Source organism: Carassius auratus, chromosome 34 (genome assembly GCF_003368295.1).
Source record: "Carassius auratus strain Wakin chromosome 34, ASM336829v1, whole genome shotgun sequence".
Taxonomy (NCBI): Eukaryota; Metazoa; Chordata; class Actinopteri; order Cypriniformes; family Cyprinidae; genus Carassius; species Carassius auratus.
Window position 1 is genome coordinate 3,811,471 of NC_039276.1, and position 13,238 is coordinate 3,824,708.

General features: G+C 36.5%; 1 protein-coding gene across 5 annotated transcripts in view; it reads right to left on the minus strand.

Annotated features, from left to right (window-relative positions):
• Positions 1–8,698: 8,698 nt before the first annotated feature.
• The window catches only part of LOC113052972 (anion exchange protein 3-like), a 69,299-nt gene continuing 64,759 nt past the window's right edge, over positions 8,699–13,238 (minus strand). For all 5 annotated transcript variants that reach the window (XM_026217528.1, XM_026217525.1, XM_026217527.1 and 2 more), the window contains 6 exons: positions 12,915–13,004; positions 12,534–12,700; positions 12,165–12,418; positions 10,399–10,568; positions 9,693–9,866; positions 8,699–9,581 (listed from right to left, as the gene is read on the minus strand). In XM_026217528.1, the coding sequence (XP_026073313.1) occupies positions 9,504–9,581; positions 9,693–9,866; positions 10,399–10,568; positions 12,165–12,418; positions 12,534–12,700; positions 12,915–13,004 (933 nt within the window). In that variant the 3' untranslated portion in view covers positions 8,699–9,503. The remainder of the gene's footprint in view (positions 9,582–9,692; positions 9,867–10,398; positions 10,569–12,164; positions 12,419–12,533; positions 12,701–12,914; positions 13,005–13,238) is intronic.

The window sequence follows — 13,238 nt, forward strand, 5'->3', positions numbered from 1 at the left end:
ACTCTCACAGCACAAGCTCTTAAGACACTTGAATTGATCCTCCAGCATAAACAGGTGATGTAATCTGAGCGGCTGTTCCAGATATCAAGGTAAACACAGATTATAATTTAGATAATAAAAGCTGGGTTTTTATTGAAAAAATACATAATAACTGGTGCTAAAGATCATAATAGAGGTATATCTGTTAGTGATGAGAGAATGACAAACCACTGGACTTAACATTTTGACCATTATCCATGTAGTACAAATGAGTGTACACAAAATCTCAACCATTTAGCAACGAGTTCTTAACTAGTAGACTCAATTTTCCCTTTAGGAGAAATGGAGACGAAATGGATACTCTCAAGAAATGTAATTGAGAGCTCCATTAACTTTGCCTTTTCCCTAAATGTCCTCTTTTGAAACCTGTTAAAGGGGGTCATATGATGCAATTTCAAGTTTTCCATTTCTCTTTGGAGTGTTACAAGCGGTGTATGAATAGATAAAATCCCTAAAGTGACATAGACTAAAGTCTCTAACCAAGAGAGATATTCTTTATAAAAATTAAGACTCATCCACGCCCTCCTAAAACACGCCCCCAAATGTCTGTGTCACTGTGTGGGAAGATTGTACACCGCCCCAATTCAAAGAAAGAAGGCGTAACCTTGATTCTCGCTATTACTGCCACCGCCATGTCATGGAGACACATTGTGAAAGCAAAACTACTTTGTTTGGTCTTCCAAAAGTGGACTAGAAATCAGGGGTTAAGCTGTATTTACAACACTGCTCCAGAGCAGTTCAACCCAAATATTCAGATGTGTATTCGTTTGTAATGGGTTTTATCTCGTCGGGCTACGAGACGGCATCACCGTATGGTAAGGGCTGTAATGTTTCCGTCACACGCTTGAGGTTTTCCAACGCTATCTAATGGCCAATTCGTATATGTATTTTACGAGGTGGCTTATTCGTACAAATTTGTACGACCTCACTCGTACGATTTTATACGATTTGTCTAAACCCCAGTGACGGTTAAGTTTAGGGGCGGGGTTAGGTGTAGGTCATTCGTACAAATTCATACGAATTGTGCAACTCGTAAAATACGTACGATTTGGCAACACGAGTGTGGTCGTACGAATTCGTACGAATAAGCCACCTTGTGAAAAATGTACGAATTGCCGTGAGATGGGGTTGGGTTTTCTCCCAATCACAATGCACTGGATAGCTAGCCAATCAGAGCTTGCTTTTCAGAGCGGTGAGCTTTGTAAAAATCGACGCGTTTCAGAAAGGCAGGGCAGAGGAGAAACTATAATGTGTATTTTTTTTTTTACCTTAAATCACATAAACACATTTCATTACACCAAATACACAAAATAAATAATGTTTTTTTAGCAACATCTTATGACCACTTTAAGACTCGTGAGTTATACAAAAGAAATCTCTGAGCAATATTTTCCTTTGGGTCGATACTGACTTTACAAAAGCCATTTGATATATTTGACTGTAATCTGAACCTTTGTTTTTGTAAATAAAAGGTATTTTGCACATGTTTTATAATGAAGGATGGTGGACGTAAAAATGTACAAAAGCTTACAAGTGCTTGCAGATATAATGAACCTTTTTGGAATATTTTGACACTGTTTGAGCCCAGCTGTGACACGTGCTGGTGGAAAGATTGTTCCATTAAATCAGAGCCAGGAGAAAATGTGCATCTTGCCCATGTCAGTAAAAGTCAGGCACGCTTAGATATAAATCACCAAATGTGGGAGACTCATCAGAGGGGAACTCTAAACAAGAGCTCTGGAAACATGATAAAGTGAGCAAATGGACCGCAGCCATAACCATGTCAGCCGAACAAAGAGACCACTTAAATATTGTGCTTTATGAGACCACCTCCTCATCCCGCCGTGGCTTATATCGCTCATCAAGATAAAGAATATCCCCTGGGTCGGTTTCACGGATCTGTTTGAAAGGCATTGCGCCATTAATACAGGCATTGTTTGTACTAATTAACGAAAACTCGCAGGTTCTCTGCTTTTCTCAGAATTCTGCAGGGATGGAGAGAAGCTAGCCCTCTATGATTTCTGCCCATTTCATCATGTGTTTAGCATTCACAAGTAATCCCAACCTCACTGTACGCCTGTATGAGAGATGCAACAGACCCTCCATCTTCTGTGTGTAACAAACTAATGCAATTAGATCAGAGCAAATGGCCTTTTACAGACGTGAAATCATCCGTTGTGTAAACTATACATCTTTTAGTGGCTGTAGAATTGGCTAATGCTCCTTTTCTAATGCATCCTCTGTTACTTGGTCCCAGGCTTGGTGGAGGGAGCAGGAAAGGTCAGGACGCTGCCAGCAAAGTGCAGGAAACTGCCATGTGACAAAGTTACCTTTGATGCCACCGTTTATGAATACTGTGTTGAGCCATTTACTCAGACCATGGTAAACATTGACTACCCATTGAGTTGTCCCTGGCCATTTTATTGGCTTGACAAAGCTAAATACTATATGAAATATATATGAAAAAAAAAATACTATGAATCCTTTTCAACTTCTCCTAGAGCTTTTAAATGCCATTATAGTTAGCTTATACTGAAATAATTTGAAGTTTGAGCACTAAAAAAAAAAAAACGGCAATATGTAAGAACAACAAAAAAAAAAAACACTAATACAAATTACAAAAGCATATTAAATTATTGTTAGAAAATTAATCTAAAAACATAAAATCATATTCAAAATATTAATAAAAACCATTATACATATATAATGAAAATAACACTTTATTTTGAGTTAGCTAACTGAATCGATTTTATTAGTTTATTGTATCTTTGCATTTTATAGTAATTATATTATTTCACTTTTTGTTTTAGTTTGGTCATTTTTATATTTTCATTTGATTAGAATTTTTTTTTCTAATTATAATTTTACTAATTATAATTTATGTTAAATGATTTTTATTTTATCTTTTATTTATATGTAGATCCATCCATCCATCCAGAAATCTTAAATATGAGTGACAGCAGAGGACGGGGAAAAAATAACACCATTCCCCCAGTCCAGATTTGAATGGTCCTCCTCATGGGGGGTCAGCAGTCATGGGAAAATCTAGTCATTCTGCTTCCCTGGGGTCTTTGTAACATCAGATTTTTATGAACAGTCAAGCCGAACTCAGAGCGTGATTCTACACTCTTCAATCTTCACGACAGCTCGTCCATTTAGGTTGTCGTAAACCAAAATATTTAGTCCAAGTAATTGTGTATCACGATGAGCCAATAAATTACAGCCTACCTTCAACTTTACTTCTCTGTAGTGCCAGGACCGTTTCTACAATTCAGGGGCCCCAGGACAACATTTTTATGGTTTGGCCCCTAGTTTCTACTAATGAATAGGTTATATGTGTGGTTTTCCACTGGTGGGTTGTGACCCAAATAACGGGTTACAATCCTGTACTGACAAAACAAGAGGAAACAAGGCTAAAAGCAAGTGATAAATGCAGCTAGTTATACAGTGATGTATAGATTTTCCTGTCTATACAGTCATATGATTAGCTGCATTTTATCAATAAACAGGTTTATCAGTTAAAAAAGAGAGGGGAAAACATTTCCCATTATCTGTTGCTTTTAGATTAATTAGCATTGTTGAGTCCATGCATTTCATGCAACCATTGATGCTTCTGTTAAATAAAGACACACACACACACACTTAATACATGTAATATATAATAACACATTGTATATCTTTTAATGTTTTTATTTATTTATTTTCGCTACTGCCGAGCCCTATATTTTCATTGATACTAAACATAGTAAATTACAGTCAATGCAAAGATATTTGAAACACATAATAAATATTTATTGAGACAAAAAATAATTTGTTTTACAGGTTTTTTTTTTTCCTTTCTTTTTTTTACAGAATAGCAATCGGTATTGCTATTAAATACCCACACTACATCATAGAATTTTCAGTATTGCTAATACTAAAGTAATATGAACTCAAAATGTTTACTTTCTGACAGACAAACTACACGTCTTTATGACCAGACAACATTTTGAGATCTACAAGAGGTCTTTTTGACACGGTCTAAAATCAAACTCAAAATCAAACTCAAAAACACTCCATGAAATAAAGGATTCTTTTATGTTTGTTTTTGAAGGTGTTGGATGGGGGTCATCACATGGATGTAAAATACAAAGTTAATTAGCATTGTTGGTAATAGCATGTAACAGAGGTAAGTGTTTTCCTTTGTACAATGAGTCTCAGTAGTCTGAACTGATGCACTGTTTACAACAGAGTAAAATGCTTTGTTAGAACCAAAACACTGGCTTTAGTGTTGTTTGTGTCTGTGCACTGCTGAATGCAAAATGTTGGGTGTGAATAAGATTAATATAATCTGACTGCAAATATTTCTGATTGTCATCCATTTAATCACAATGGGAAGAAGAATGGTGTACATTTAAAATTCACAACATGAAAGCAAGTGGAAGTTCAGACATGAAGTTAAACACTAACACGTCTTTCACAGCATCAGGTGGGTGGTCTGGGACGATCAGGGTGGCACCATCCACCAAAACCAGACTCATTCAGACACTCATTTTGTTGTTGCACCATTCATACTATTCCTTTTCATCCTAAAAACCACACGCAGGAAATGGCAGTCTAAAAGTGCTTTTTATTCGCTCACATAACTAAGTTCACACAAAGTGTTTTCTTTTTCAACGCCATTATGACCCTAAAATAAGAGTTACCCACATTTTGAGCTCCTCGCAAACCTGTGTCCTTCAACTACAGAGAGCTTTTGGACTTCCACACCAGGCGAAAGTCTGGGGGGAGAAGTAACCCGTCTGTAACCATGAAACTTTCACTGTGGTTGCAGACACAATGAACAAGAAATCTACATTGCTCCATGTATATTCAAGGTTTCACATCTGTGGCTCGTGAAAGAAATCAATATTAATACTTTTTTTTTTCTTCTCTTTTTTTTTTTTTTTATGAGGGGGTTTACAAAGGACAATCTTTCCTAACCTGCAGGGAAATTCTATGCCAAACGTTATTGGTGGCTTAAAAATAAAAGTAGCCAAAACTGGTTCAAATAATAATAATAATAAATAATGCTGAAAGCAGCAATTAAGAGGTCAAGCACTGAAGGAATTTGATTTACATTTGCAAATAGTTCTGGGCTATAGTTAATGAATTCAGGACTTAGATCTTTAGCTAACGAAACACACTGCCACAACTGATAGTCCCAGAAATAAATAAAATAAAAAAATACAAAAGTTCCATTGAATAGTTTTTATCCAGAATGCTCTGAAAACAATCAGAGTCGAATATGGAGAGAACTGGAATAAATTTGAAAGAACAGCAGCAAACGTGGTTAAAATTTGAAGGTTTGGCCCAAAACTGTTCAGGTTGCTTTCAAGGCATGATTTCAAAGAATCAGAAGGCCAAATGGTTTAACTTCAGGCCAAATCAATAAAAAGTTATAAGCAAATACTTTTGACCTGTCATCAAATCATTCAGTCAGTTTTCCCTTGAATGCAATGTGTAGCATATATATATATATATATATATATATATATATATATATATATATATATATATATATATATATATTGTGGCGAGTGGGGCGGGGCCGAGAGACGTGGGAACGAGGAGTGAGGCCAGGTGTAGTGATTGAAAATGTGCTACACCTGCGCCCCACCGCCAGTATCGAGTCCCACGTAGGAGATGGAAGGATATAAAACTGGAGCGACTATAGTGAAGGACGAGAGAGGACCAGGCCTGGGCCATATTTTATGTTTTGCTTTTTATTTATGCGCACCAGTCGTCAGTGAGGGGCTGGTGTGCTGTTTTGTGTTTATTTAGAATTATTAAAATGTTGTTTGATTGTGCGCCGGTTCCCGCCACCTTCTTCCGTATAAATATGGAGATTTTATTATTACAGGTTATATTATTACATATATATATATATATATATATATATATATATATATATATATATATATATATATATATATATATATACATACATAAAAGATGTTTTGTAGAACGTTGGGAACCAAACAACACTGGAGCCAATTGACTTCTTTTGTGTCTCAAAATGTCTTTCAAGTCCCACAAGAAAAAGTCAGAAATAGGCTTTGAAGTACACAGAATTAGTTTTTAGGTTAACTATCCATTTAACTGATCTAAAGTTTGTAAGCGGCAGATATTTTTTATAAAAAAATCCAAGATGGCAGCTAAACTATTAAGTACTAATGTGTCTGACAAGCTCAAAATTGCTTCAAGGACTTCTATAGACAGACAAATAATAGTACAAAAACCAACACATAAAATAAGGCATGTCCAAAACTTCACTGCTTGAGCTGTTAAATGACACAACTACAAATTCGGGCCTGTATGTTCACAATCCGTGGATCAAAACCAATTATGTAAATAGTGCAATAGACAGACCTGTGCAACTTAGCGTTTAGTGCTAATTCACAGTGGAAGATGAAGATCGACAAATTCCAAACCCAAAATCCTGTGAAAAAAGCATCTCACTTATTCCTTCTGTTGCATGGATTGCATTTACCCAGAGAACCAAAAGCAAGCCTGCAGAGATCGAGTGTGATGGCAGTGTGAGCAGCAGTGGCAGTGCAATAAACTTCATACCGTCCATAACGCAACAAATATCTTCAAGTTATACAAGAAACTAACAAAATCCCAGCAGACAACAGCTATTAGAATGACCGTATAACTCTTAAATATCTCTATATTATCATTTCTCAAGCAATAAGAAAACAAATGGAGAAAACTTTCAAATCAGTTCGTCAAGACCAAACTATCTCTATTCAGACCAAGTGGAAATGAATCCTACTTACTTCATTAAGAATAATCCTGGCCTCAGTGAACATAATTAAAAAAAAAAACAACTCTGCCTATGAAATTATTATTTTCTTTTTGCTGACATCACTAAGTGCTCTTATATTTTGGCCCCACCCCTTCACCACCTGTCTCAATTTTGGCCTTTTAATGCTCACTTTTCACTATGCAGTTAAATCATGGAAAAATTCAAGTCCCGCCTTATATTCCATCTCATTAAAAAGCCAATTTCATCAGAAATAGAAAGCCATTTTTCATTTATCTTACGTGAAACCTAAAAATAATCACATCTACTGTAAGCAATAACATTTGTCTTTGGGAAACTAACATTTGTTGCTAAAGCTAAGATCTGCTGCTTGCCATGTGATGAGCCTGCCAAAGGCTTCACACACTAGAGATCTGATTCGACAGCATCACAGACAGCTTGTCCTCATCTAATTTCATCTCTCAGCTACATCCGTAATGATAAATGCTGAGAGGAAGAAATTAAAACCAACATTTCACCATCGGTTTACTCTTTTGGCATCCACACACAGCTATCCCGATGGCTCAACTAAAGTTACATGGTAAAACATGTCTGACGTGTGGCTGCATATTAAGTGCTTCAAAGACCTGTCATTCACAACCACAGATCTCCACTTACTGCTCTCAGGCTCGAGAGCAACACTTAGGCTTGTGCTTTCCAAGAAACTAAACATCTATTCAGAGTAGCACAGGACTGCGTGACAGATATTCCTATATTGCACAATTTCCTCTTGTTTTTACACTAAAAAACCGGGAAACTACGAGAAAAAAGAAACACATGTGGAATATGTGTTTGTGATGAAATGAGCTAGTCTAGCGTGACTAGGCCCAGAAGTCTGTATTACGCACAAACAAATTCAATACACGCATGAACGGCCTGATATTTACAGTCCAAAAGGGTGGCTTTCTCCAAAGGCAATTGTCCGAACTCAAAACATGACTGTAATGGAACGATTCTTCCTGTTTTCAGGTCTGTTATGAGACTGTTTTGTTCACAGGGAATTTCCCAAAGGGACTGATGAAGATGTTAAAGGCGAAATGCGTAATTTCTTTTTTTCTCCAAATAGAATTGCAAACAGGTGACTCAAAAGTTCTCCAATTGGTCGGTCAAACTGTTAGTCCTGTTCCAAACTCAACCCATTGGCTGATTGTGTTGGGTTGGTTAGGATGCTCAAACAATGTTTTTATGGTGTTGCATATGAATTTGGGGTTTGTAAAACGTATTTTAACAGAAAATTAACACATCACATTTAAAGGCTTTAATGCAAGGGAAACATGGATTTGCTGTATTAACAAGGATTTTAAAATGGCATGCGCTTTCTTTTAAAACAGCGGAAATTTGTCGCTATACCCTCCATGGCCCTGCTTAACAATTTGGCAGCATGAATCTCTGAAGCCAAAGATAAGTGCATCCATTCACACTGGCAGTTTGACAGCCTTTGGAATAGCATTGACTGAAAAAGTTAACAATTATGTAATCAACGAAATTCAAGTTTCTATGGCTTTAACCTATTTCAGCTGAACTGTTCCCGAATCGACTGCAGTATGACAGCATAAGGAAAGGAATTAGTTCACTGACAAGGTCTATAGGAAAAACACGCACACAAACACCAATATTTATAATAATAACAACATGGGCAATAAATCCTATATAAATTCTAGATGCTAAATGTATATATAGCAGTTACAAAAGCTGAGATGCTCAAAAAAAAAAAAAAAAAGAATCAATTATTTTGGGAACCTTCAGAATAAATAAACCAAAATAAAATGAAAATTAATAAAAAATAAATTCATTTAAAAAATAAGCAAAATAAAATAAATTTTTAGCAGTGAATCTGTTTGGAAAGGAAATCATGTATTAGCTAAAAAACTTCTAATGGACAAAAAATAACTAAATAAACAAAATAAAAAATGCACTTTAAGAAGGAAATCTGTTTGGAAGGAAAATGGAGAGCTAGACAACTTCTAAAATAAAATAAAATGCACTTTCAGAAGTAAATCTGTTTGGAAGGGAAATCATGGAGATATCAACCATTTTTGTTTATTATTATTGTAATATACTGATCAAAGTAATAGCACTACTGCATAAAGTACGTCTAAAGGGATTGCACTACTGTTTTTAAGCAATAGAACTGCACAGCAAAAGGACTGTCCACTTTAAGGGCACTGAGGGGTCATGCTACTGTAATATTCAGACCCTGTGGTCAACACCTACAGTACAGTACAAGGCAACTAAGATCTACAGGCAGTAGGTCTGGTCCGGATGGGTGCAGTGCATTAGGATGGGGTGAATAGGGGGTGTAAGAACCAACCTATTGGATTAGTCTCACCATCATTGCACTTTGGGAGATCGTATAAGGTGCCCGGGTTGTCTCTAATCTTATATTTAAAGGTCACTGGGCAGCAGCAGACAAACATGTAGGCCACGTTTTGGAGGGGGGAAAACTAAGAGAAAAAGGAAAACTAATAATAGTATCCAAAAAATGTTCTGTAATTCTATATATAATGGAGGTTTACAAAATTTCAAAGTACACATGTAATAATTCTGAAAGAGGGCAGTGCATCAGAGTTCATCTTTCCCACTATCCAGAGACCTGTATTCGATTGGTCAGTGAAGAGGTGAGCCATGTGACCTGTGTCTAGACAAGCATGTGGATCTCATTGTATTCATCCCGTCCATCTTCATCAAAATTGGGCGAATCCTCATCAGCATCCAACTGCAAGAACGAAAACTACATTTTAAAATGAAGTCACAAACCAGGTGGATTTTCTTAACTGCCTGCTTGTGCTCAGATCATCAGACAAACATGAATACAACATGAACTAACCGCTGCAAGCTCTCTCTCCTCAAAGATCCTGGTCAGGATGAGTCTACGCAGAGGTACGGTCATAATTAAGATGAAGGGAAAAGCCAGAGAGGCTACAGTCGACTTCACCACCCACAGCAGGGCGATACACAACAACTGGATGATGGTGAACATATTCATACGCCATGTCTTCACCTGTGTGTGAAATAAATCATGCAATAAGGAATTGTAATAAGGTCTAGTGAAAAGCTTATATTTTGCATTATTCTAATGTGTTTTTTCTTTTATAAATGGTCAGACACAAATGTGCTCATTTCATAAGTGACCTAGAAATAGTGCTTATTTATTTAATCTCCAAAGATTTCTGTTTTAATTTTTTTTAAATCTGTTTATTTCTAAGTTTAATTTAGATGTTCTATCATAGATTTCCAATGTCGTCTCAGACTTTTGGACCCCACTGTACATGTGAATAATATACAGTGTTCAAATTTGTCAAAAATGGTTTGTAATTGAAATGTTTAGGGTTGTGTTAAATAGTGTGAAATGAACTGGTGATTTGTGCGCCACCGTGTGGTGCTTCAAAATCTTTCAATCTGAATCCACGTGTCAATTTAGTACAAACTTCTAGCCTATACCATGTAGAAATCAAACACAAACATAGATAATAAGCTGTCATTGTTGCCTTTGTGAATGACATCACCTCAAACTCTCAGGAAAAAGTGGTTACCTTGGTAACATAGATGTGGTCCGGGTGATGTTTAGCCGGGGTGACCATGAGTGTGATTCGCTCATAAAGCTGGATACCAGTAAGAGACGTGATGCCCATGTACAGAAATATCCCAAACAGCACAGCCAGAGGAATATGACGCAGCACATCTGTCATCACTATAGACAACCCTGCACAGAGGTGATGGGATTGACAGAAAAACGTTTTTTTTTCCCTAACTGAATATATTATTATTTTAAGAAAAATGTTAATGTCAACTAGGAAACTTGAGTGGTCTGAAATATAAATCAGATGTTGTTAATACAGCAATAAGCCACTCAAACCATGTATTTCAGTACAGTAAGTTTAACATGGTTTTACTATCACGTTCTTATGCACAACATGATGCTGAGTATGACCCCCCCCCCCCCCCCTTTAGGGACAGTTCACCCAAAAATGAAAAATTCTCTTTCATCCTCAAGTTGTTCTAAACCTGTATGAGCTTCTTTCTTCTGCTTAACACAAAAGATTTCTTAAAGAATGAGGCTTTCATAGTATTTTCCTCATACTATGGAAGTCACTGAGGATGAACAACTTGGTGTTTTTGACAATTTTGTGTTGAGCAGAAGAAAGAAATTCAACCAGGTTGATTAAAGTTAATAAATAAAAAATCCTTGTACGCACAACTCAGAGGAGGGGTTCCCGAATCAAGAGGTTCGTCGCAAGATGATTTCAAGAAATCAAATAATTTTTTTAAAGAATTTGAAATATCATATTTTACCCATAAAAAAAGTAAGTTGAATTAAAAATAAAACTCCAATGTGAAGTTTCGTACTCCAGCATGTTGCCCACTCAACTAATTATTTAAGATTAATGTTGAAATGCAAGTAATGAGTAAATTACTATAAAATAATAGTATTTTTGTTAGACTGTTGTGTTCCTTTGTGCACGTGTGCCATTGTGCAAAACATTTCTATACTTTAACCACCTCAGAGGAAAGTGTGGGTCCCGAGGTTCTGTTACTGTTATTTTTGGGGTCGTGGGCTGAAAAGTTTGGGAAACAGCTTGCAGTTGAAATTATGAATTTGACAGAAGTTTTTACTACTCCAAAACCTGCGATTACAATGAACACCAGAAATGAGCTGCGTTGCTTGGCGTGAACATCCTACATTTAAAATAATGTAGTTCACTATGTATGTGACTATATGTACTTAAAAAGGTGGAAGAACAGTTTATCAGTGTATCAAATTAAAATATTGATTGAACATTGGTGTTCTTGGTTCTAGGTGTATACTTTTCTTTAGCATTAAATGATTAAAAGAGACAGTAAAAACTTGATATTTCAAATAAATGCTGTTCTTTTTAACTTTTATCCAACAATTCTGAAAAAAAAAAAAAAAAAAACATTTAGCAGCACAACTGTTTTAAGTATTGACAAAAATAAGAAATGTATTTTTTATTTGTTTGTTTTTTTAGCATAAATTCAGCATGAATGATTTCTGAAAGGTCATGTGACACTGATGGCTAGAGTAATGAGGCTGAAAATTCAGCTTTGATCTCAAAAATAAATTACATTTTAAAATTATTTAAAATGGAAAACTTATTTTAAACTGAAACAATATTTCACAAGATTACTGTTTTTACTTTATTTGTACACAAAGGCTTTCAAACTCCTAAGCAGTAGTATATACAGAATACATGGTCACAGGTACACTAAAATGGCTCATGCAGTTAGTTTTCTGTCAATATTTGTTTTATAAATGCGTGCGTGTGTTTGTGTTTCTTACCCACTAGGATAGCCACACACATCCCCGTCACCCTCTGCTCTTTAACTTCTTGGATCATGGGCTTTTCTCCAGGGGCAGTGGCTTTGCTCATGACTGTCAGAGCATTCACGTGAGTCACCGAGCGCACAGTGGCGGCAGTCAGCCAGGGCAGACCGAAGAGCGGGCAGATAGCTCCCAAAGTCACTATTAGAAGCAGGTCGAGATGAAAACCAGAACCCTTGACCAAACGTCGCTCCTTCTTGCACACTATCAAGCTGCAGATGGGACATATTGATGCAATAAATGCAATGAGCTACAGAAACCTTTGAATTGTATTACATTTCCATCTGAGCTTAGACAGAACATCTCAAGATCTGTTAGCTTACTCACGTGGTGATTTGAGTCTCCATGAATATGAGGATAAAAACCAGCAGGGCCGGGATCACTGAGGCCCCCATCATCCAAACAGGGAAAGGCTGTTTATCTCCAAACGGACTGACAAACCAACTCCGTTTGTCCGGAGATGTGACCGAGAAACCAGAGGGGACGTTCAGCTTCTGCAACCACAATAAAACACAAGTGCTCGTATCCCAGAGATCCCAGGATTCATTGATTACAGCGCTCTGCCAAACCAACCACACTGTAATACAGCCTCGGAAGAAACCTGCCTCCAATTACAGGCCAGAACTTAATAAGAAGAGTACGCTAGGAGAGGAGTTTCTTTGCGGTATTATACATATACTGCAGATCAGAGTTTAAGAGTGCGGTTACCTGCGTGTATGTATCAGGAATGGTGCAGTCCACCAGCACAGAGATGAGTATAGAGATAGGAATCCCGAAATCACCAATAATTCGTCTTGCCTTTGATAATAACAGATGATACACACACAAACAAAGGATGACAAACTTTTTAGTCAGCTCAAAATGTTTGCTCACAATCATAACCACAAAAAAAAAAAAGATTCATGTTTGTAATCGCAATGTTGTTGTTTTTCAGTAAAAACATAATTAAATTAAAATAATTTATTTGAGAAACACACACACACACACACACACACACACATGAACTAATTAATCACAATTAATCATGCCTAA